Here is a 26,286-nt window from a genome sequence, read left to right as displayed (position 1 = left end):
AGACAATCCTCAAGATACAGGGGCCACAGGCAGCGAGGGGAAGGCTGATGACCAAACACCAAATGGAATGGCCTTCCAGCCGAGCCAGTGATGACCAAATGACACTTTGTTGGTTCAACTGGCCCCATACACTGAGAGCAAGGAAGAATTGAGGAAAGGGGCAGACCACTCCAGATTGGTGGGTGACAGTTTTAATAAACAAGAAAATTCGCATGCAAGACTTGTCTTGGGTGGCTGCTAGATGAGCTGATCTCTGCACTCACCCACCAGAACCTTAAAAGCTTATACAGAGGCTTTAATTAGATTCTGTCACCTTTTCAGTTCAGATGGTCTCATCAACATCTATTTTTTTAAGGCTATGTCTTTCAAAGAGCCTCTAGTTTGGGAACAATGGGCAGAGCATCATTCCAAGGACAGGGGCAGGGGTGAGGAGCATTAACTGTATTGGTCCGGTTCTCCATCCAATTGGTGGTCACATCCTTTCAATGAGTTCCTCCCATACCCTTCCCTCATCTCAGGACTCCATAGACGCTCCACAGGAACTTTTAATCACCCCCAGGGAAAACAGCAAAAATAAGTCGTGGATTCTGGGGCAAATTACCTGGACTTACTCAAGTCTATCACTAAGTAGCTATATCATCTTGCATGAGTCATTTGATCATTCTGTACCTTTATTTCCTCCTTGACAAAATGAAAATAATAATGGTGCCTGTCTCAGAGGTTATCCTTAGCACATAAAACAGTGCCTGGCACAAAGTGAGTGCTAAATTCGTTATTAATTACTATTAAGTTTGTTATTCAGTTTCAGTTCATGGTGTGTTTGTGTACAATCAGTATAATATAATCCATGTACTTTACCACTTACCAGCCATGCACAGTTTTATAAGGTCTTTAAGTCTTAGTTACTTTATCCGTAAAAGGCAGATAATAACGTGGGGTGCCCAACAGACAATGAAGAGTCAGAGAGGAGTAAAGCCTCCCATGACGATGATGACAACCAACACTTAGAGTAGGGCATTTAGTAAGCGCCAGGCACTGTGCTAAGCATACTACAGGCACTTAATCACTTAGTGCTCACACAACCCTATGAGCAGGTACTGTGATTTTCCCCATCTTACAGCTGAGAAGCAGGTTCAGAGAGATTAACGTGCCCAAAGTGATTCAGCTGGGGAGTGGCAAAGTTGGGACTCAAACCCATGCAGTCATGACATGCTCCTAAACACCTCACTCGGCACCCTCAGTCCCCTGCGTGTATGCTTAATATCAACACCCATGGATTCTTCTTCTTAAAAGAGATAGACTATCTGTTTCCCCCTGTTTCCTAGATAGACAAACACTGATTATACTAAAGAAAAATAAAAAAGAAAGCACCTCTTAATCTAAACTCTGTTGGATTACTCCTGCTGGAAACAGCAAATGCTCAAACCTTGATGTTTAAAAATAGCTGAAACACCCACTATGTCTAACATTTACCAAAGCTGTTTATCCCCACAGAAGATCTCCACTCATATAAGTAATTCACTCGAGCATGGAAACATAAGAGTCAGAGAATTTTTGACATTTTAGGATCTTCTACTAAATATAATTTTCTTACACAAATTCTCCTGGTTATGGTTATTGTGCTTTTGCTTAAAAAATGAACATCATACTTAAAAATCTATATTTAGATGGTAACCAAATGAAACATGACTAAAATATTAAATATTCTGCGAGAAAGTACAGGTCAAAAACGTGGTCAATCTGGAGATTTTAGGGTTATGTGTGACCTTGGAATCCCCTCCCAGTCTCTCTTAATTGTGCTACAGAGTCCACAATTGTTATTTTTTTTTCTCACAATTGCTACTTTTAAAAAAATTGATTTACAGAAAATTTTTAATTTTATGTATTTGTAATTTTCTTCTGGGATCTCGGATTTTTAAGTTTTCCATGCATGATGTGGACATTAACTCAGACTTTCCAATTCTGTACACTTTCAACAAACTATTTTTTTACTTTGGGGGTCCAATTATTTTAACAAGAGTAGGGATTAGCTGTCAAAAATCATACACTAAGGCATGGGCATTGGTATTTTTAAAATCACAGAAAATAACTAGAAATGTCCAGAATTTAAAGTGGAGAAATACAAAAAAAAGACTTGTTTCAGTTATGCAGTAACTGCTGCCCCCGTGTGGTGAAGAAGTGTTAGTGCCTTTAAGCTATTTTCACCTCCTGTTTGAAATTTCTTCAACATTTTCTAACATTTCTCTGAAATGCTTCCCTTGTTATTTTTATTATGTCATTATTTTCTTCCCTTAGTCATTTTGTCTTTTGTTTACTGAAGGTCTAATAGTATTAACGTAAAAAAACACAGTGAATTAAAATTTTCACACAATTCAAGAACTAGTTCAGCAATTCTACAAATAAATAGAAAGTGAAAATAATAGAGAAATGTAATGACACAGCCCTTAACAGAAAAAAAAAAGCACAGAATAATTTTTGTCTCTTGACAAATTTGTTTTTCAGTCCTTTTAAAATCTAATAGTAAAGAAGACATGGCAAGAAATATTTTAGTATTAATTTCATTTAAGTACAAAAGTCAGAAATAAAGGACAGATATTCTAATGTATGAATCATCTAACACATAGAAATTTTTCATTGATTATTTGAAATGAAATTATAATTTTCTTTACAGGAAGGATAAACGATAAAATACTTCATGTCTCCCTCCCTGCATATATCTGACTGGTAGGTTAGTTCTTTTCCTAACTTTCTAGAATCATCAGCAACTGATATTTTTAGCACAAGGCACTGCTCTATAAATAATTTTCATATCTAGTCTATCAGCACTTATGTAACCTACATAGTATTGCATATAAAGTGAGTGAATGATAGTACCTCCGAGATATTTTTTAGCAACAATTACCGAGAAACACTTAGACGAAGTGTTAGACAAGGTGTCATAGACTTGCACAGAGGAGTGTCCAGTTTCAGCATGGACGCCCACCAGGGTGGGACTCTCGCCACTGAGTCACCCTTCCCATGGTCACAGCCCACAGAGAAGGCCCACCAGCAGAGCAGACCCAGTGGGCAGAGGAGAACATAACCACCGATGTTCTGCACAAAGCCACGCCTCAGATCACCACCTTCACTAACAGGAAAAACAGACAGATGCCTTGTCTAGCATTTGAGAGGCAAATGTAGCCTTCCACTAGAATTCATTGATAAAGATTTGTCTCTTCGGGTTTACTCTGAGCTGTTTATAAGCAAATCCTGTGACTTGGAATAAAAGGTCCTAAATTGAGAATTGTGTATCACAGAGCAAACGTTGGGGAGGAAGAGGTGAACAGGTCGGACCCAGGAGGCAATCTCCAGGTCCTGGGGAAAGAGTATACGGAGAATAGAACTATTCCCAAGACAGGCTGATTAGGAAGCTTCACTGAGAGAAGAACCAGAGACTGACAATGGAATTCTCTGTGTATGTATAGTTTATACTCTTCTTGTGGATAAATATGAAACAAGTGACTTGGACTAAGATAACATAGATAGCAGAATACAACGTGAGCTGTAAGATAGACTGCATGCAGAACTGTGAATGAAATGATGAATGCTTTCCACCTAGCAAGAATCTGGCTATTGGTAAGTGGGACTATGTCTATGACTTAAGAGAGATCTATTAGGTAGAAGTCACGCCCAAATTATCAACCTGCTAGGGTCTTCCGCAAGTCGTTGATGAATGGAAATTACACACATTGAACAAGTTTAAAGGGACAGAGATAAAAATACAGTAGCTCTCAAAATTATGGTTCACGATCCCTGATCCCTGCTCATTCAATGCACTAATTATAAAGACGTGGAGTGAGTCATGTGTAATTCCCATTACTCACCGATATTAAGATTTTTTGTTGTCTTCAGAAAGCTATAAGCTAGGGATCCTCTTAGATAGTGTTAGAAAGACACCTAAACCAGGTGAACCTTATCTGTTCCAAGTGAGCAGATAAAGCATCTTCGGGGACTCCAATGTGCCACATACCTCACTGTCTGATTAGTGTTCTCAATGCTGAATCCCTTTTCCTTCCAACAGCCAGGTGAAAAGTTAGTATCATCATTGTCACTGTGACCATTGTTTCACCAACAAGTTTAACTCTTTTTCAATAGTGGGGATTTGATGTAAGGGCACATTTGCAACTGGTTCAAGAATCCGCCTGCAACGCAGGAGACAAGGGTTCAATTCCTGGGTTGGTAAGATCCCCTAGAGAAGGAAGAGACAACCCACTCCGGTATTCTTGCCTGGAGATCCCCATGGAGCCTGGCGTGCTACAGTCCACAGGGTTCCAAAGAGTTGGACACAACTGAGCAACTAAACAGCAACAACGACAATTTGGGAGTAAGGCTGAAAGGATTCCATAAAGAGCTACGCTTCAAGGCTCAAGGGCATCTCGGAACCCTCCCTCAGCCACGGCTCATGAACCTTCACCCTCTGGTTCTACAATCAATGTGCCTCTTCCACTCTTTGTTTCTTCTCTATCATTTTTCCTCTCATTACAGAAGAGCTGCTGCTCTCTGAGTTTTCCTATTCAAATTTTAGAAGAAAAGGAAGTATACATAGTCTAATTAATTGCCAGTATCCTTACTGGGATATCCTTACGCTTGCTCCTTGGAAGAAAAGCTATAACCAACCTAGACAGCATATTAGAAAGCAGAGACATTACTGTGTCAACAAAGGTCCATCTAGTCAAAGCAATGGTTTTTCCAGTAGTCATGTATGGATGTGAGAGTTGGACTATAAAGATAGCTGAGCTGCAAAGAATGCATGCTTTTAAACTGTGGGGTTGGAGAAGACTCTTGAGAGTCCCTTGGACATCAAGGAGATCCAACCAGTCCATCCTAAAGGAAATCAGTCCTGAATATTCATTGGAAGGACTGATGCTGAAGCTGAAACTCCAATACTTTGGCCACCTGATGCGAAGAACTGACTCATTGGAAAAGACCCTGATGCTGGGAAAGATCAAAGGCAGAAGAGGACGACAGAGGATGAAATGGTTGGATGGGAGAAGGGGATGAGAGAGGATGAAATGGTTGAATGGCACCATCAACTCGATGGGCATGAGTCTGAACAAGCTCCAGGAGTAGGTGATGGACAGGGAAGCCTGGCATGCTGCAGTCCATGGGGTCGCAAAGAGTTGGACACGACTGAGTGACTGAACTGAACTGATCTTTACTGGGAAAACTTTTTCATGCCAAATCACTTTATAGGTTAGCAGCCAGTCTGCAGATTAGAGATGACTTTAAATGATCCCACGCCTTTGTTTAAGGAAGAAACTGGAACTGACTGCTTATCTCGGCAGAGGGGCTGCAAGCAGAGGACTTGCTGAGTGTTATAGGCGTGCTGATTAATATGTCTAGAATACCATGTTAAGGATTTGGTTTTCTTACCCTGTAGTGGCAACCTTAGATTTTATTTATGAGTGGGTTTTATCTATGACGGGTGCAGAGCCATATATAACATGTAGCATGGCTACTTCATTATTAAACATTTTTTTATTATATTCTTAATAAATAAAAGTAAACTCTGGTCATGTTTAAACGTATCTCTTTTCAGCCATCACAGTTTCATGATCTATTTAATCATAAGAAATCCTTGCAGCGTTCCACATAACTATTGTTTTGTGGAAGGTCTTGCAGCAAGGTGGAGATTTGTTTGAATCCAGTTAATTTCCTTCATTAGACAGCTGGACAGCTAATGATATGGACATATGGACTTAAAACTTAAAGGTGCAGATGGAGAAGCAGATGTAGCTGTCTCCCATAGAGGCTGAGTAAGCACAATGGGCGCCGTGAATGTTCTTGCCAGAGAACCTGCAATAACAAAGCATGAGCTCCCTGAAACCATGCTGGACTTTAGACTCCAAATGGAAACTATTAGAGTCATTTACAACAAGCCACATCAAAAGCTGTATGATACTCAATAAGTGAACATAATTGAAAATACTACTGTAAATAAATATATGACAGAGTGGGAGGTGGGAGGGAGGTTTAAGAGGGAGAGGACATCAGTATACCTATGGCTGATTTGTGTTGATATATGGTAGAAACTAACACAATATTATAAAGCAGTTATCCTCTAGTTGAAAATAAATTTAAAGAAATAAAATTTTAAAAAAAGAGACAATGTAATATACACAGAACAGTAGTCTGTTGGTGTAAAGACTGTTCAGACTGTTGAATTTATTTTTCTAATTCCATGAATATCCACGTCTGTCTAACCCATAATGGTTGTCTAGTGTGTTAACTGCTCAGTCATGTCTGACTCTTTGTGACCCCATAGACTGTACCTGCCAGGTTGTCTGTCCATGGGATTTCCCAGGCAAGAATACTGGAGTGGGTTGCCATTCCCTTCTCCAGGGTATCTTCCTGACCCAGAAATTGAACCCAGGTCTCCCACATTGCAGGCATATTATTGTCTGAGCCACCGGATATCCATGTCTATCTAACCCATAATAATTGTCTAAGCAACTAATAAATATACCTAGTGAAGAACATTTCGTAACATGCCTTCGCTTTCACAGTCCTAAAAAATAGGATGCATCTTCCCTAAAATAATTAAAGCTATTCCAAAGTCTATTACTCAGAATCTTATTTTCTCAACACCTTTATCTAAATATAGAAGCTGATTCCAGGTATTACCAAAACCCAAGATTCAATGAACACATTCTCTTCAGGTACATGATACTGTACTCCCATTAATATTTCAGTAACTTAATAACTTTTTTAATAGAAATACTTGCTGAAATGGGATATTTGATAAATCAGTTGGCTTAATGTTCTCATTAAAAATAGAATTTTAGAATGATACATTTCAAGAGATCACATAGGATGGAATAACCTGGGCTCAGCAGAGGAGGACTGTGTCTGACTCTGTATTCCCCACCTACCTTGTTAGCACTTAGTCAAAATCTGCATTTTATCATCACCAGGTGATTCCTATGCCTGGTCAAGCTTGAGAAGCACTGTGCTATGATTCTCTCATCTCGGTTGAATTTTTCTTCCCAGATGTTTTCAAACAGGCAAAATACTTGACCTATCAACATCACAAGGATTTTATGAAGATTAATTTTCTGCAGATTAAGTTATTTTTAAATTGCCTTCACGACAGGAACTATCAGCCCTAAACCAGTACATCTAGTGAAATGTGATCCTCCCTCGTTGGAGGTTCTTCAATCAGAACGCTTATCACTTCAAGTGATGTCTTTACTGTAACTCCTAAGTAACCTACAGATTTGTTATCCTTAGAAAAATGTCTAACCCCTACAAAAATTGTTGATTTTATGGATTTCCCTGTTCTGCTAAAACAAACAGTGCAGTCCTCAGACAAGTTTAAATGTACACATAGGATCCTTCTGTGGCTGCTTCACCCTGTTAAGGCAGCTGAGCAAGATCTTGACAAAGATCAGAAAATAGAATTCTTTCCAGCAGCAGCTCAGGCCACATTTTCCCTAGGAAACAGATTCGCACCCCCCGGCTTTTCATGCCCTTGTCTCTACCTAGAAGTGTACTCTGGTTACTGCAGTTGGGAAACACACAGGGCTCTGCTGGGAAGTAGGTACATGATGTCCTGCTTGGAAAGCGTATTTCTAAACTAGCACAGACTTCCTGCGTTACGGGCTGCCCCGCTCTCATTTAAGGACAGTATCAGAGGGCCAGAAGGCTTTGTAGGTCAGTGGTTATGGTCCTCAGAATGTGTTGTGTAAAACATATTTAAATGTTCGCCATCAAATTCTGGTCAAGGCTTCTTTTTGGTATGTCACATATTAATCCTTCCCAGTTCACTATCTTTTCTTTAAAAGTGTAAGTCACTTGTAGGGGTCAGCAATTACAGCTCTCCTGTCTTAGCTGTCACTACAAGTGATCTAGAGAGGTCAATCAACCATCAGGGATATTGTGAGGGAATTCTTGAACTGGGTAAGGAAATAGGACTTAACGATCTCAGTGGACTCTTAACTGTAATTTCTCAACTTCATAAGTACTTCTACGTTCATAAGGAGTAAGTATATGATTTTAACATCAAGTTTCCCTGAAATTCATTAGAGAACTAATTTTAGATGACTTGGTAATTAAAAAACTAAACAATTATGCTTCTTAAATGGCCTGGACCAAAAAAATTTGAATAATTGTTCATTTAAGATTTCTATTAAAAAACTATTCAGAAGATGAGCTGATATTCAATTTCCTTCTTTGCTTTTGAAGTGCATTTAAGACTTTCAAAGCTTATTATCTTTTTGGTTTTATGAAGCATCTCCTCCATTTGTTTTCTATCTCATTAAAATTCTTATTTTATTTCCTTTCTCCTTCTTTCCTTAGATTTGTTGCTCATTTTTATTTTCTTGAGTTGAATACAAAGTTCATTTATTTTTCAATCTTTTTTCTCCAGTTGCCTTTAAAACAATATATCCCTCTAGTAATCTTTTTTTCCATACCACAAGTTTTGATAGAGTACTTTTATTGTTCAATTCTAAATATTTTATAATTTTCATTGAAATTTCTTATATAACTCATGAGAAAATAACCTTGTTTCCAAGACAGCAGTGTAACAAGGTCAAAGCACTTGGCTTGAGTTTTATTGCCATATCCCAGCAATTCCAAATAATATCAATGATAAAATACTCCAGCTTAAAACAATTTTTACTGGCCTACAATCTATACAATTGCTATGGCTATCCCTGAGTTATAATATGTGTGTAACTTTCTGATTATTACCTTGTTACTACCTATCCTTTCATAAACATTGTGTTTGTCCCATACTCAGAACTTAATTCAGAGAAATCCCATACAATCCAGTCCCAACATAAGGACACCCTTGCCTTTGGAAGGTTAAGTTAGTAACAGTTTTTGAATCATTTCATCTCCCTTGAAGAGATTTTTTTTTTTGGTCTTCAATATCCATTGTTCAAAGTATCCTAGTGTTTAAACAGTAGATTCAATTAAACAGTGGTAATTAAAAGGTGAAGAAACAATTCACTCAGTCTTTATATGGCCACCCAGAGTTTTTGTTTGTGGTTAAATTTTAAAACAGTGAAACAGTGTGAACTTTGAAGTGTTATCTTTTTTGTAAGTGCGAATTTTAGTGTGCATATTGAAACCTTTACTGAGCTTTAGTATCTTTACAATTAAAACTTTCTTTTGAACTGTTTTAAAACTAAATGACTGACCAAGAAAATAAAACATTACATTAATGGCACAACTTAGAAATTTTCCTTGGTGCAAAATTTTCGATGAGGTTGATCGGAAATGAAAATAGTTGCAGTCTAAACAGAACTAAACAGTGTACAGTAAAACATTTTTTAAATTGCTCCTCCATTTTTAAATTGTGAAGAGCAGCACACAGCAGTTGTAGAGACTATCAGCTATGCAATGACAAAAAATGTAAGATATGCATTTACACTGAATAATCAAATTTGAAGAATGCCAGGAAAGCGACAGAAAGATGTTGGTCTTAAATGATCAGAAGAAATTAAAAGAGCAATGTTCAAATGCCTTGATCATTTTCACCATAAATGGACATTTGTTCTAAATCAATGGATCAAATAATGTCAATGTTCATCAGCATTGAGCTATTTGCTCTCAATTTTTGCAAAAGAAAAATTTTGGAGGATTTTTATCAGATTTAAAAGGAATTTATCTTGAATTCTCTGGTTTATATATATTAGCGGAATTTTTTAGTCCAAGAAGCGTTTTTGAAAGCCACTAGGAAAGATCCTGAAGAAAGTTTTAAGAATCCAGGAATTATGAAATGGAATATTTATGAATATCTATGAAACTTATCTTTATTTTCCTATTTGTGTTTCTGTTGCTTTAAATAATAAAGCAGTTATTCACTCAACTATGAATAAAGAATGACCAACCTGGCTATACTCTGTATGGTATATGAAAACACCAGTTTTTATAGTCCAAGACACGTTGGCAGAATGTTCAAAAACAGTACATGTGATGTTATTATTTATTATAGTGAAAGGCTAGTAGATATTTCTCCATTTTCATAAAATACACTAAAAAAGTATTAATCCATTATTTCGTCCTTTTTGTGTTCCTTTACCATGCTTTCCCATTTGCCCTGCTGCCTTCCTAATCTTTCTTGCTTTTTCTTGATCCATCAAATTACTTTTATTGCTTCTTTTCCTCCACTGGTTTGGAAATTAAATCTGGCTCAAAAAGTATGTATCCTGGTTTTATCTTTGTTACCTTTAACTTCTAAAAATACATAGCTAATGTCATGTTGATTTAACAAAGCCTAAAGTTAATATTTCTACCCATCTTCCAAACACTTCAGAAGTATTAATTACTATATATGTTTTTCTATGTTTACTTAGGGAAAAAAATCCTCAATTTCCCAAGTATCACATTCTCAACCCAAATAATTTGGCTTTATTTCAGTATCAGCCATAGATAGGGATGAGGGAGGAAAAAATGTGATTTACCAATGTAACTTCAGTATTGCTGCTGCTAAGTCACTTCAGTCGTGTCCGACTCTGTGCGACCCTATAAAGGCAGCCCACCAGGTTCCCCCATCCCTGGGATTCTCCAGGCAAGAACATTGGAGTAGGTTGCCATTTCCTTCTCCAATGCTTGAAACTGAAAGTGAAAGTGAAGTCGCTCAGCTGCGTCCGACTCTTAGCGACCCCATGGACTGCAGCCTACCAGGCTCCTTCGTCCATGGGATTTTCCAGGCAAGAGTACTGGAGTGGGTTGCCATTCCCTTCTCCAACTTCAGTATTACATACTGAATAGGCAAATTGCATGCCTATTATTATAGTCACCAGATAATATGTCAAACTTAGACAAGCTTTTGTTTTAATATGTTTAACAAAAAAGGGACAATGCACATACGAAAGGAGAAGGTATAAATAGACTATTAAAAAGCAAACAAAAAATAGAAATATCTCTGAAATTACTTGATAAAATGCTCAAGATGAATACAAACCAAGTATATAAGAGTACAAGAAGTATGTATGCATGTACATCAGAAACAGGGAAAATAAGACATTAGAAAACAAATAATCTTAATTGGTCAGTATTGCTTGAAAAATAACAAAAAATATGTTCATTTTTTTAAAGCCCAGTGCAATAAGCCACAGCACTTAATCTGTAGCAGCCAGTAAAGAACACATCTGCTCCCATCATTGTACTGACCCCAAACACCACACCTAAGTCTAAAACTTAGGTAGAACTAGAGACCACCCTCCTGCCCTACCTTTTCAATTGCATCCTTTGTACTATTTCTAGGGAGAGCTATAGATTTGGTATATAGTACACAATGTTACCAGGTCAAAGTGCTTGGATTTTATTAGGAGGGCAGAGGGAGTGACATAATCATAACCCAGGTTTCAGTGAACTGAAGAGATGGAGAAAAAGAGACTGGGGAAAGCAGACTGGTTAGAAAACCATTTCACCAAACCAGGTGAGATATGACGAAGGTACAATAGCAGTAAAATGGAGAACAGTGAACAGTGGCTTCCCTGGTGGCTCAGAGGGTAAAGCGTCTGCCTGCAATGTGGGAGTCCCGGGCTCGATCCCTGGGTTGGGAAGATCCTCTGGAGAAGAAAATGGCAACCCACTACAGTACTCTTGCCTGGAAAATTCCATGGACGGAGGAGCCTGGTAGGCTACAGTCCATGGGGTTGCAAAGAGTTGGACATGACTGAGCGACTTCACTTAAACTTAAAAAAAAAAAAAAACCAGATTAGGGAGATACTAAAGAGCTGGAATTGGTACAATCTGGTTACTAAAGATGTTGAGGAGACGAAGAGTTGAAAATAGTTCCTTGGTTTCTGGTCTGGTCTGGACAACAAGCACATTCCTCACATGCAGTCTGGGCTAGGAAATATGAGACGGAAGTTTATCAAGTGAAGAAGTGGATAGAGAAAATATCAGATCGCTTTTGCAATCAGCCAATAAAAGAATAAATTTATTCTGTTACAACAAACTATAACTGTGCATAGATGAGATCTAAATTCATTTTTAGAGATAAGGGCACCAAGGGTAAGTAGGTTCAAGAATGAATTCGCAAACAGTTCTGGACACACCAAAGCTTCTCAGTGCTGCTCATGATTTAGCAAATATTGACTACCCACTCTAAATTCACAGAAAGGGTTAACATTTCTTCCTTCAAGTCTATTTAAATAGCTAGCAATTCAGTAATAGCTAAAAAATAATCCAGGTGATTTCTTTCAAATGGTAAGTTAAAAGGATATGATGATATATTTGTTCATCCTTACCCCTTAAATACAGAGGTATTAACACTTTAGTTCTCTCAGCTGTAATGAGGACAGTTTAGGGGTAAGAACCAATTCATCACTCAAGAGAAGAAATAACAATACATTCTTGAAGGACCCAAGTTAAAGGGGCCAGACCAACCAAACATGTATCATCATCACAGGGACTCTTCTCAGGGCCTGACAGCAAAAACAAATAACTATTTGGGGGATGAAAATGCTCTAAAATTGATTATGGTTATAGCTACACAACTCCATGAATATTTAAAAACTAGTGAATTGTGTGAGGTGAATTAAAACTCAATAAAGCTGTTATTTTTTTTTAATAAGTGACTTTTTAATCCATCAATAGCAGGTTTTATAAATGCTCTAATTTTATACTAGGCTTTTCAGGCTTACTAGATTTCAAAATAAGCGGGAAAACAGAGAAAATGTGTTATTTTATTGGTATTTAGACCTATCACAGTTCAAATAAAATGGAACAGAGCAATTTATTTACTCTAATCAAATAAAACATATAAACAATTCATTTAAAGTATCTGTTTTACCATCAAATGATTGTGTTCATGCAAATACAATCACTGCACAGTCCTTCTAAGCCCATATAGTAGCACCACCTTTTATTGCAGTACTTGATGTAAATTTCATCGTCAAACATATCTGGCTTTAGCAATGTAAACATCTGCTACAAGTAAACTTTAAAAGGTAAAAGTGAATGATACTAATGAATAAATCAAGAGAGAACTGAGCATCATCACACGATAAAATTCAACAAAATATTAGATAATACTGTTTCAATAAGGACTACAACTTAATACAGTTCACAAAATGGAAGCAAAAACAGAAAGTAGTGTGTAAACTCCCAAGAGTTTAAAATACTGAAGGATATAATATAAAACTTACCTCAGAAAAACAAAAGCATGCAATGAATATTAAATTTGGTTTAGAAGTTACAATAGTCTTTTTACTGCAAAGCCTTTCTAAAACATACTGTGACGAAACTATTTCTTTTCTATTTCCCTTTATTAAAAAAAATATGTTTAATCACATAGTTGGGTCCTTTGTGGGAATTTCACATGTTATCAGTTATGGAATTGTCACCCAAAAAAACTTTCACCTCTAAACTATTTTTTTCAAATGACCAAAAACATTAAATTATCTTCATGAAAATTACCATATATAAAGTCAAATAATTCCTAAACAAGTCATCATAAAAATAAATCTGCCTTAACAGAGTAAGTACAGAAGTGTATACATAAGTGCTGAATATCATGGAAAAATATTCAATGAATAGGCAAAAATGTTCACATTTATCATTACTGTTGATGACTTTGTTTACTTTCTGGTTAAAATTAAGAAACAAGTTTTCAAAGAGTCAGGAACACTCAGTGCCACTTTGAATTTGTCTGCAAACATACAAATGAGTTATATCCCTGTAGTGCAAGGCAGACTATTTTTACTTTTTAACATAATTAAGTTATAAAGACCTCAAATTTCTAAAACCAGTTATAATACTGTGGCAAGGAAAACAAATTTGTTCATATTGCTCTTATATTCTAGCTTAATCTACAAACATGAACATTTTTCCAAATGCTGTCTCAAACCATACTAATACAAAAAGAGTCTACAGAGATCTCTCTGTTGATTTCCACAGATTAACTGAAAAGAAGAGAAAAAAAGAAACAAATACTATTTCATCTTCTCAGTCTTAATAAGTTCAGCACATCAAGCAGCACTCGACACAGCAAGTTTTTTCAAGTGATCCATAAACACTTGCAAACTAACATCATCTGTGAGAATCGGTGCTCCAGACTCCTAGAAGAAAAGGAAGATATTTTCTATAATTAAAAACACAGGATGATACCTTAAAATGTATAAGCAAATGTGTAAAAGAAAAAAATAGACAGGGAAATCATTTTAAGGAGAATAATGTCTATGTTCTTGTATAATAAAAAATCTGACTGGTCTTTGTCCCAGATTCCTGAGAGGGAGACTACATCCTTGGAATTACCTGACAGCAGCATCTGTTATTCATGAGCCCTTCAGATCACACTAGAGTTTATGCTGTGAGATGAGATGACTCAGGATAGGGACCAGTCACCAGAAAGATCAACCACGTAATTAGATGGCTGGGCTTTAAGATAGCCTGACCTCCAGGGAGGAAGGGATGGTGTGGGGGGAGCCGGGGGTGGGGGGTGCGGCTAGATTTTCAATCAATCATACAAAGGCAAAAGAAAAAAAAAAAAACCCACTGGATACCAAAGCCAAGTGGAGATTCCTATTTGAGGAATAAATACATCAATACATCAGCTGGGAGGGTGATAAACCCCAATTCCATGGGAAAAGGAATTATTATCAGTTTTATAATAAAACTGTCATCATAAATACAGTGCTTTTCTGAGTTCTGTGAGTTGTTCCAGGGAATTTCCAAACCTGATGGGGGTCGTGGGAACCCCTCATCCACCCCACCGACCCATCTCCCATCCGACCACTCTCCCTTTCTCACCACCCCCTACACACAGATTTGAGCCAGCTGGTCGGAAATGTGGGTAACCTGGGATTCGACTTTTGGCTGGCATCTGAAGTAGGGTAGGTCTTGGGTGGACCATGTCCTTTAATTTTTGGGGTCTGCACTAACCCCAAGAGGTGAGAGTCAGATTTGTACTGCAATTCATCAGTTGGCATTAGAACAGCTCCATATCCAATTTAGTCTTTAAAGTAGTAACGTGTTACTTTGTCTTGAATGCATTGGTGCTTTTATCTCTACTAAGATGTTAACCCTCCCTCATTGCTGCCTGTTTACTAAAATAAAATTTCAATTACACATATTTTAGCAGAACTGCCAGCTGGAAGGAAGAGAATTTATATCATGTTTTAAATAAAACACACATATATTTTCATTCAAGTCATTTTCATTGATTCTTGTGGGTTCTATGTAACTAACAAGAGTTAGGGAAAATTCCTGACTTCTATTTTAATAAAAACTGTGTTGATGAAATGATCTTAGTAATCCAATCCACTAATAATGAAATTTTATTGTAGCAAGAAAGTTTCCTAGAGTACTTTATATCTGGATTTTTAAATTCTTCACCTGATATCCAATTTATTTATAGGTATATATAAAAGTCTAAAATAAGGAAATTAAGTAATTTTCAGAGGATATCAGCAAATTAGTGGCAAACATGAGATAAGAATTTACAGCTCTTGTGGTTCTTATCTGCTATAGCCACAGACATGCATGACCTCTCCTGAATAAAGGACAATCAATTTTATTATGTGTTTTCATATGTGAATTCATAAACTTGAAAAACTACATAATGAAGAGAGACAACAGCACTGGAATTAAGAGCTTAGAGACTGGAGCCAGACAGACTGAGCTCAAATCCTGGCTCCGCTGCTTACTGCCTGCATGACTTTGAAGAAGTGACTTAACCTCTCTGAGTCTTAGTTTCCTTGTTTGTAAAATACAGGTAAGAACAGAACCTACTGCACATGGTTGTTATATTGATTAAATGAGTTAAAGTGTATAAAGCAAACAGAACAATACCTGACACATGCAGCTGGCCTAAACATTATTATCTATTTTAGAAAATCTATTCTTTTATAGGCTGAAATACTTCTTACTCTACATTCCTAGTTAACACAGGAAGTAAGGTATCAAAAATGTGACTTAGACTAGTAATAAGCCAAGAGCTCCCTCTTCTTCTTCCTGTAATTAAACCTGATTTTTTTCCCACTTTACACATTTTCCACCTCAATTCACCCAATCCCAGATCTACTTCTCCTAGTAAAGACAAAATATACATGGGTTTCCTAATTTATATACTGTGACCTTATTTGAAATGATAAATACTAAATGCTCAACTCAATCTTATCAAAAATTTCCAGCTGACTGATCTCAATTTTTCAACTGGACCCTTTTTCTCTTTAACATACACCCAGGATCGGGCAGAAAGGGCCAAGTTTTCTATCATTTAGTACATGAAGCACTACAGCATCAGAGGCCTCCAGCACCACCACAGAAGCAGTGTCGCAGCGGTGCCCCCTTCAGGTCATCCATCGATAATCCTCACACTGGATTCTTGACTTCTGACAAAAAGAAAACTAAGGTATTAGATTTCATCATTTTTAGCAAAATGCTTGGCTATCATGTTAACTCCCTAAATTTCAACCATCAATTTAGCTTAATGGTTAAAAATTCACATTCTGGAGTTATAATGACCTAGGATCAAATCCAAACCCTTGTCACAGTTTATGTGATTTGGGGGAAGTTACTTAATCTACTTAAGTGTCAGTTTCCTCTTCTGAAAAATAAGATTAACAGTACTCACCTCACAAGAGTGTTTTCATAAATAAGAGTTTAAGAAAATCTTAGTATAATGACTAAAACAGTGTAGATTCAATTTATTATTATCTATAAAAAAATTAACATAATTTCTCTTATAAAAGTCATTGTCAAGAAAAACCTTAGGCTCTTGGTTTCTTTCTTACTTCTAATTATCACATTTATTTAATTTTGACATTTCAAACAGCATTACAAAAAAGGGATGCTTTCAAATTTAACAAAATATAAAGACTGAGAAACACTGATATAAATACATCAGACCAAAATTTCATTGTTTTTAGACACATGAACTAATTCAACACAGACTGAAAGATCTTTCAAATAGTTTGGAACCAACCTAAAAGGAGTTGTTTGTTTTGTTTTCATAAGAGTCTATTCATAAAAGATAGGATCAAATGCCAGCTTCCCCCAAAGGTATAACTGTGACTAATTTCTAAATTTTCCTAAACCAGATGCATTTCTGGAAAAGATTATTATATTTTCTAAAATGTAATAATGAGAAGAAATCCAAACTGCTTTTAACTGCCTCTTTGAGGAAAAAACTTTATAAAATAACCTAAGGAGAGACAGACCTGATAACGTAATTAAAACCACCATATAGTGTAAGGATATAATTTAACCGAATGATTGCAAATATTTAAACAAGGTTTTATCAAATGAATAAAAAGAACTCGTTTAATAACAACTAAGCATATTTAAGTTTCTCCAAAGACGATGGCTTTCAAAATTGAATAGATGGATGGGTGGATGGATAAATGAATGAGTGAATAAGATAAACAATTTGCATGTTTGTTCCTTGACCTGGGATTTCCTTCTCCATCATATTCACCCAATGAAATGATCTCCCTCCTTCAGGGTCTGGCTTAAAATGTTAGGGCTCTTATTTATGCCTCTAATGTTCCTATTTCCAGGCAGTAATAATTAAGTTTCAGTTTAATTATTATAGGTTATATTATTATAGGTTTTCTTTCCTATCTTAAATATCTTTAGAGAGAGACTGTTTTCTCCAGTGATAACAAGGAAAACTAATAACTAATATTTACTGAGTATTACTGGGCATATCAAGTATGTGTCATTAAACTCTATAGTAGATAAGGAAAAGAAGGCATAGGGAAGTTTAGTAACTTGCAGAATTTTCAGCTACCAGCCCAGAATGACACATGGATTGATGCCTTTCCACCTCAATTCACCCAGTCCCAGATCTATTTCTCCTAGACCAGACAAAATATATACGGGTTTTCTAATTTATATACTGTGATCTTATTTGAAATGATACATACTAATGCTCAACTCAATCTTATCAAAAATTTCCAGTTGATTGATCTCAATTTTTCAACTGTACCCTTTTTCTCTTTAAAAATACATCCATTCTAATGAGATGGATGAAACTGGAGCCCATTATACAGAGTGAAGTAAGCCAGAAAGATAAAGAACATTACAGCATACTAACACATATATATGGAATTTAGAAAGATGGTAACGATAACCCTATATGCAAAACAGAAAAAGAGACACAGAAGTACAGAACAGACTTTTGAACTCTGTGGGAGAAGGTGAGGGTGGGATGTTGCGAAAGAACAGCATGTATATTATCTATGGTGAAACAGGTCACCAGCCCAGGTGGGATGCATGAGACAAGTGCTCGGGCCTGGTGCACTGGGAAGACCCAGAGGAATTGGGTGGAGAGGGAGGTGGGATGGGGGATCGGGATGGGGAATACGTGTAAATCTATTGCTGATTCATGTCAATGTATGACAAAACCCGCTGAAAAAAAAAAAAAAATACATCCATGATGGTTTTCCACCTCAATTCGCCCATAGGTTATAATAATATAACCTATAGGTTATATATAATATAGGTTATATAATATAATATTATAGGTTATAATAATATAACCTATAATAATTAAACTGGAACTTAATTATTACTGCCTGGAAATAGGAACATTAGAGGCATAAACAAGAGCTCTAACATTTAAGCCAGCTCAACAGGTTCTTTATAAGTCTTCCATCTACATCTCCACGTTGTAATTTAAATCCCCCAAAACAAAGAACAAGTCATTATTTCCAAGAACTAAATCATGCTTTCTTAATGCAGAAATTCAGCCACAAGAGATATGTTTTATTTGGACTTCATAACGTGAGCTCACAACACTTTGTTAATTGAGTTACATGAACACCAACAGTCATCTGGAGGGGAGGAACAACCACTCCCTTTAGAAAAAGATCTGTGGACCCTCCCCATAAACCCTAGTCTGCCATGGCCCCCTGCCCTCAGATATTGCTTTCTGACACTGAGACTGACAGGGTCTCTTATATGCAGCCAGTTTCACTCACCTGTTCACCTAGTCCCTACGGGCAATTGATAAATGACCCCTGAAGAATACTAAAGTATCCTTTAATTTCCCCTTCATACTGATTATTTACTATTTTCATTAACTCTCTTTATTGGTGCTATATTTTCTATATTCTTGTGATTTTCTTTTCTCGTGAAGTTCCTCTTAACTTGTGGGATCCAGAACCAAAGCCAATACTCAACTGACTAAAGTATAAAAGAAAGGCTAACTCATGGACAGTCTGTAGTCCAAAGTTCCACCTCACAGTATTATACTTGGCTTTTTGTTCCCTCCCGCCAAGTGGAAGACGGTGAGGGATGATACTGAAAATCTATACGTACATGTATTAGGTGGAGACAAATTTTTCTCACATGTGCTATGTACCCTTTGGACAATTTCCAGGAGTAAGTTCCTTTCCTTGCTATAAAAAAAACCTCCTCACTTTTCAGGACTTTTAGACCATGGACTCAATTTACCTACCTATATCACAAAAGCTTCTTAACTCCTAAAGCATCTCCACAGACTTCCTTACTCTAATCTCTATTCTCCTGTCCAGATGTATTATAGTCAATATGTGCTAATGTTTAAGGTACTGTGGAAAGTCAAAAATGAAAGTGACACAGTTATTACCCTCAAGTAATTTATATTCTAACAGGAAAAATAAGTGGCATCATAAATGGATGGGGAAAGAGAAGGGGAATGAAGAGTCAGGGATATTCCACAATATCCAGTCATACAATCACAGAAAAAGTTTCATGGAGCTAGTAAACTTTTAAAACTGAGCCTTGAGGGATGGCTACGATGTGTGACAAGCAGTGACAGGGGCGAGTTACATGCTCAGTATACTCAGAGTACAGTAAGAAGACTAGTTTGATTAAAAAGACTACATAGTAGCTAAAAGTGGGCAAAGTTGAAACACACCACAAAGGACCCTCAATAGCAATGCAGAGTTTTCAGTAATTCAACAGGGGGTTATTAAAGACTTCCAGACAGTGCTTTGACGTAGAACCGTTTTAGGGAGACCACTCTGACCAGTGCCAAGATGGGAGGAAACGGCTGAAGCGGTGCCAGCAGGTAATTCCAACAGTATGTGGACAGTACTGGGCCTGTCCACAGTATGTGGACAGTAACAAGGGCCTGACCTTGATTAGCGACAGGGAAAGGAGGGAATGGCCAGGGAAAATAAGTCAATAATTAGGGGCAGATGGGAGAAAATGTACATAACTAAAGTTCCAAGCCCTGGCAATTGAGAGAACGGTGTGCTCCTCTGTAAAAAACCTGCAAGTCAGTAAGTGCAAGATGGTAGGCAAGATGGTATGCAAGAGCTCAACTTGGGGCATGCTGCGTATGAAATGTCTACAGGAAGCTTCAATGCTCCACACCTGGCGGTCGTAGATACTCCAGTCTGGAGGTCACTGCGAAGCCAAAGCAAAGATGGAGACTTACAAGTTAGACTCAAATGAAAGCTGAAGCCACAGGAATGGGTGCAATCACCCAGAGAAAATTCTCTAAAATGTAGAGAATTCAAGGCAAACTTTTGAGGCATCTCTATATTCAAAGGGCTCTCCTCATAGCTCAGTTGGTAAAAAATCCGCCAGCAATGCGGAAGACCTGGCTTTGATCCCTGAGTTGGGAAGATCCCCTGGAGAAGGGAAAGGCTACCCACTCCAGTATTCTGGCCTGGAGAATTCCATGGACTGTATAGTCCATGAGGTCACAAAGAGTCGGACACGACTGAGCGACTTTCACTCACTCACTCGATCACTCGATTCAAAAAAAAGGGCCTGAATTCCAATTATTGCTTTATTTCTCTTCTACCCAGGCTGGGCCCCATAGTCAGTTGTTTAACAATGCTCTCAAACATTCTACTCTCTTTGCTATGTCCATCTTTCTTACCTCTAGTCCTAAATTAGCCCCAGCTCTTTCATCTTTGATGCAATGCCTAACTACACAGCTTGGCTAAGGAACATTATGGAATCATGCTCAAGAAATTGTTAGTAAACAAAATGGACCCTCATCACTGCTGTAAGTCTTTTATTCATCCTCTATTGTTTTCTTATATTCCTTACAGCTGTTTTTAACCTGTTCTGTTATCTAGTCCTTAAACCCAGCATTTCTCACTCCAGCAAATAATTACTGAAAAGAAACAGGCTTCTCCAATGAGTTTTTCTCTGCACCTCAAAATCTTCCTGTCTTCACCCCTTTTCTCACTCTTTGCTTTTCCAGAAAGAAATGTCCTGCCTCCATACCAGTGCTTAAACTCCACATGATGTGATCACACTGTCTCCTTCTGAGGATCTTAAACATCCATACACCATTCTTCTGTGTCTCCCAGACATTAGCTCCTTACACTTAGTCTACAAATAAGTTTTGTGCCCTTACTCTAATAACAATCATCCTTCTACTATTTATTCAGGCTAAATTTGCAAAAGAATCATTTATACTTAATGACCTCCATTTCTTCACCACTCACTAATTCCTTAACAATCTATCCTCTACACAATGACTACATTAAAACTGCTTAGCAAGGGCACAAGTAACCGCCTAGTCCTCAAATCAAGTACCTGCAGCATCTCAGGGTTTGTCACTCCCTTCTTCTTCCTTCTATAAAGTTCTCCCTCACCACTTAAGACATGGCATTCCTCCCATTTTCCTTCCACTTCTCTGATTACATATAAAATACTCCTACCACCTGTACTTCCTCAAGGTTCTGTCTCATCCTGCCTTTGCCTCTGTAGTCTCTCCTAGGACAACCATCCACTGTGATGGCTTTAAGTACCACTTGTCTAATTCTTGCCCTGACCACCAAACCCAAATTTTCAACAGCTTACTCATTTGGGCATCTAAATGGTATCTCAAACTCAAGGTCTAAAACGTTTTCTTTTCACTCTCATTCTTACTGGCACATGCTCTCCTCAGTTACCCAGGCTCAAAACTCCTTACTACCTTGTTCTCCCTCAACTACTTTTCAAAAATTTCAAACCTTAGGGAAAAAGTACAATGAATACCAACATAGTGCTAAACTTAAAATCAATGATGAACATTTTGCCACATTTTATGTTTGTATCTATTATTCCTTTTCTTTTTCTTCTTCTTGAATCATTTTTGCAAGTTGAAGACATCACAACATTTTATCCCTGAACCTTTAGGATATATCTCCCAAGATCAAGGACAATCACCCATATAACCACAACACCATTATTACTCTTAAGAAATTTATTACTATACTAGTAATATATCTGTATATATACTAGTAATATTACTATTACTAGTAATATTGTATATATTGTATATACTAGTATGTATATATTGTATATACTAGTAATATTACTATATATTGTATACTATATATATATATATATAGTATATACTATAGTATATACAATACTATATATTGTATATACTAGTATGTATATATTATATATACTAGTAATATTACTATTACTAGTAATATACTAGTAATATATGTCAGACTGTATCTGACATACAGTCTATATATTTCACAAATCATCCCAATTATGTTCTTTATAAGCTGTTTGCTCTAATCCAGAATCCAATCAGAATTCAGATTTTGCATACAGCTGTCTGGCCCCGGAGTAAGTTTTACTTTCCTGCAACTGCTGATCAAATCTCACTGAGTCTCCTCTCGAAATATAACTCAAATCTATTCCTTTTCACCATCTCATCTTCTTTCTCTCTCACTTGGATTACTTCAGCAGAAACAGTTCCAACTTACAGACTGCTTCCAATTAATCTTAAGATTCAACTATATTATCCGAGAGTCAAAACTGGCCCTCTGGCCAAAAACCTTCAATGACATTCCATAACTCAGCAAATACAAACTCAGCTCCTCAGTCCTCAGCCTGGTATTCAAGAGCCTCCATAACTGACTGCACAGCTACATTTCCAGTTTATTGTTCTACTATTCATCCTGACAGATACTCTTTATCTTAGTCCACACTGTCGCCTACCTAGAATTCCATTCCTCACACAATTTCTACTTATTGTAATAATAAGCACTCTAAAGGAAATATCTCTTCTTCTGCCATCATGTGACCCTTTCCCCTCCTTCTCCTCTATCCCCCCGTAACACTTTAAATTTTCCTAAAAGCACACAACTCAATCTGCCTTGTATTTTTAACGACTTAGGTATGTGTTTTATTTCTAATACTAGACTACAAGCTCTTCAAAGGCAGGGATGACAGCTGGGATCCTGAAGAAACCAATATAGAGTCCTGCAGATTGGACACTTGATAAGTGGTGATAATAGTGTATCAAGAGGTAGAATCTCTACCAAATTAAAATATATTAATAATGATGTCCAGGCCTCCAGCCTCTCTTGTTCAACCACAATCCCTGATCACTCCGAGCATACTGTGGCCTTTTGTGGTTCACAGCCTAGGATTAAGTCTGAATCATCACCTTCTAGTTCATTTATTATACACTTTATTGTTTTTTGTCTCAAGGGAAACATGTTAAGCTTGAAATATGAAAGGGTTCTATATATTTGATATAATCACTTTTGTATTTTCTGTGGCGCCACCAAATGCTAATTCTATTTTCACCTTTTTTTTTTTTAATTACTTTTCCAACAGAAACCATTGCCAAAAGCAAAGGCAAAAAATGTAGCTTTCACTAAAATAACGAACTATAAAAAACACAAAGAAATAATTTCTACGACCTGCTATTTACACTTACCTGTCCCCAGGCATACATATTATTATGAGTCTGTGAGGGGTTAACTTTTGAAAGCAGGAAACGAGCCTTAAAAGCAAAGAAGAAATAATATTATCCATCAAATATAAGATTTGGTCAATATAGGCTAAACAAATACATTATGCCATATAAAATCAATTCTATGTAATATATTTTCATAAAATTAATTTTATTAAAATGAAACTTTAAAAAATGAGATAAATCTTGAAATATGTAGGCCACTATATGTTACAAATAAGTGTAACCTCTCCAAATCACACATACATAATAACATTTACAGTAACAAACACAAATTGGAGAATTCAAAACTCAGCATATAAAGAGTATATGTGCAACAATTATGACAAAGTTAGTGTGACATTTGCCAAACACCTGGTCTGAAACATCAACAAAGGTGCAAAGTCTCCAAAGGTTCAAAGTCTCTACATGTTCTTTCACTTTAAACAATGACTCTCAAACTTTTTCAAACTGTAGGCTATTCCATGAGAGCACTTGCCCAACACTTTGCCCATCTACGCACTATGCCTTATCATCATGAAATAATAACTAAAATTAAAAAGGAATATAGCACTACATGTGGTGAGACATCAATGAGAGAACAATTCATAAATTATTTCACATTAAAAGAACAAGACAGTCCTATCATTTGAAACTTAGTACCACACAAAATCTTTTTCTACTTCTAAAGAACACCTGGATTCAAATCCCAATTCCTCCATTTATAGTTTTCCTTGGGCACAAGTAACCTAAGTCTCAGTTTTATTATCTGTAAAATGGAAACAATAATAGGACTGCTAGAGAATCAAATGAGAGAAGTTATGTAAAGTTTTATCAGCTTTGCAAATTCTCAAGAGGGTATAGTAGCTTCTATTATAAATATAGTAAAACCCTAATAATAATTGCTATCATTTCTGAATAATAGTTACTGATATCTACTACCTACTTTGTAATACTGTGCTAGGCACTAGGGATACGTCAATAAACAAAGCAAGGTCTGTACTTTCTAGGAACAAGTGAAAAAACTTACAATAACCTATAATTAATTTATATACCTCTAATAAGAATTAAAAGGAGGCAGTAAAAGTGACTCAAGAGTTGGGCTTTCCTAGTGGCTCAATGGTAAAGAATCTACCTGCCAGTGCAGGAGACACGGGTTCAATCCCCAGTCTGGGGAGATCCCACAAGCCACGGAGCAACTAAGCCTGTGTGCTACAACTATGGAGCCTGTGCTCTAAGACCTGGGAGCTACAGCTACTAAACCCATGTGCCCCAACCACTACAGCCTGCACACCCTAGAGCCCACGCTCCACAACAAGAGAAGCCCCGCAATGAGAAGCCTGTGCACCAGAACAACAGAGCAGTACCTGCTCACGACAGCTAGAGAAAAGCCTGTGTGGCAACAAAGACCCAGTGTGGCCAAAAATAATAAATAAAAAAAATTTTTTTTTAAAACAGAAAAAAAAAAATGAGTGTGTGGTATGGGGTCCTAATTGAGTCTTCTGTAAGGCCAAAAAGGGCTATATGAATATGTACCTTATTTAACCCTCATAACTCTAAAAATTACACACCTTTTTATAATGCCATAATGCTTTCCTATTACATGGCATTTTCTAGAAAAGTGAAATGATAGAATGAGGAAAACAAAAATTATGTTACCACAAACTTCATATTCATAGACTTTGTCAGTAAACAAAGTGGTCTGAGAAAAGTACACTAAATCACTTCCTAAGTTGTTCATATCTACTTGCTCAACTAAAGCTGGCATATCACCAAAACACCACCCTGGCTCTTTATTAGAGCTGAGCTGGAGGAAGAAGACGGGAGAAACCACCCCCTGTAGTCAGCTTAGTCAATGATCTTACTGCTCTGCTCTCAAAACTAAGGCAAGAAGAAAGCATACCTTCCTCTGGAAACCATCTGCCCATTTTTTCCTTTTCATTTGCCTGGTGAAGCAGTCTATTCAAACTAACGTCAGAAGGCAAATAGGAACAACGCATTGCAAAATCAGCAACACACATGCAAACAAATGAAGAGCATTACCTGACTGCCCCCATGTTCAGTGTCAATGTATCTCGGCATTGGAAACCTGGAGTGAAGGATTTCCTGGGCATCATCCACTGGGGCTTGCAGAAGGTGGCGGAAATTTTCATATTCTGGCATGTCCTGGTATCCTGACTTGCGCCACTGAGCTATGGTCTAATTTTAAAACGATTAAAGGAATTATTACTTTTTTTCTTGCCTAACCAAAATTTTTTTTTCAAATGAAACAATCATCAGAAAGTAAGAAAATCATAGAATATTGTCCCATTTATTTTTAAGTTACAATACTAATTTCAGTATTCTTGAGTAAACAGATGCAAAATTAGGATATTTCTTCTTTAAAAGTAAAAAGAAATAATAATGAAGAAAAATTTTAAAACACTACATTTGTCATATTAAAGTTAGCTAAAAGGTATCGCTGGGCTTCCCAGGTGGCTCAGTGGTAAAGAATCCACAAATCAATGGAGGAGACAAGGGTTCAGTCCCTGGGTCGGGAAGATCCCATGAAGAAGGAAACAGCAACTCACTCTAGAATTGCTGCCTGGAGAATTCCAAGGACAGAGGAGCCTGGTGGGCTGTAGGCCATGGGGTCGCAAAGAGTCGGA

The 26,286-nt window shown here is 37.0% G+C and overlaps 1 protein-coding gene across 2 annotated transcripts in view; it reads right to left on the bottom strand.

The window, feature by feature from the left end:
- Window positions 1-12,666: 12,666 nt before the first annotated feature.
- Window positions 12,667-26,286, bottom strand: part of SEC23A (SEC23 homolog A, COPII coat complex component) — a 58,718-nt gene continuing 45,098 nt past the window's right edge. For both annotated transcript variants that reach the window (XM_043489532.1, XM_043489533.1), the window contains exons 18-20: window positions 25,682-25,837; window positions 23,624-23,689; window positions 12,667-14,060 (exon numbers count right to left, since the gene is read on the bottom strand). In XM_043489532.1, coding sequence (XP_043345467.1) covers window positions 13,971-14,060; window positions 23,624-23,689; window positions 25,682-25,837 — 312 coding nt within the window. In that variant the 3' untranslated portion in view covers window positions 12,667-13,970. The remainder of the gene's footprint in view (window positions 14,061-23,623; window positions 23,690-25,681; window positions 25,838-26,286) is intronic.

This window comes from Cervus canadensis, chromosome 17 (genome assembly GCF_019320065.1).
Source record: "Cervus canadensis isolate Bull #8, Minnesota chromosome 17, ASM1932006v1, whole genome shotgun sequence".
In the NCBI taxonomy this organism is placed as follows: domain Eukaryota; kingdom Metazoa; phylum Chordata; class Mammalia; order Artiodactyla; family Cervidae; genus Cervus; species Cervus canadensis.
This window is presented reverse-complemented; position numbering and strand designations above follow the sequence as displayed.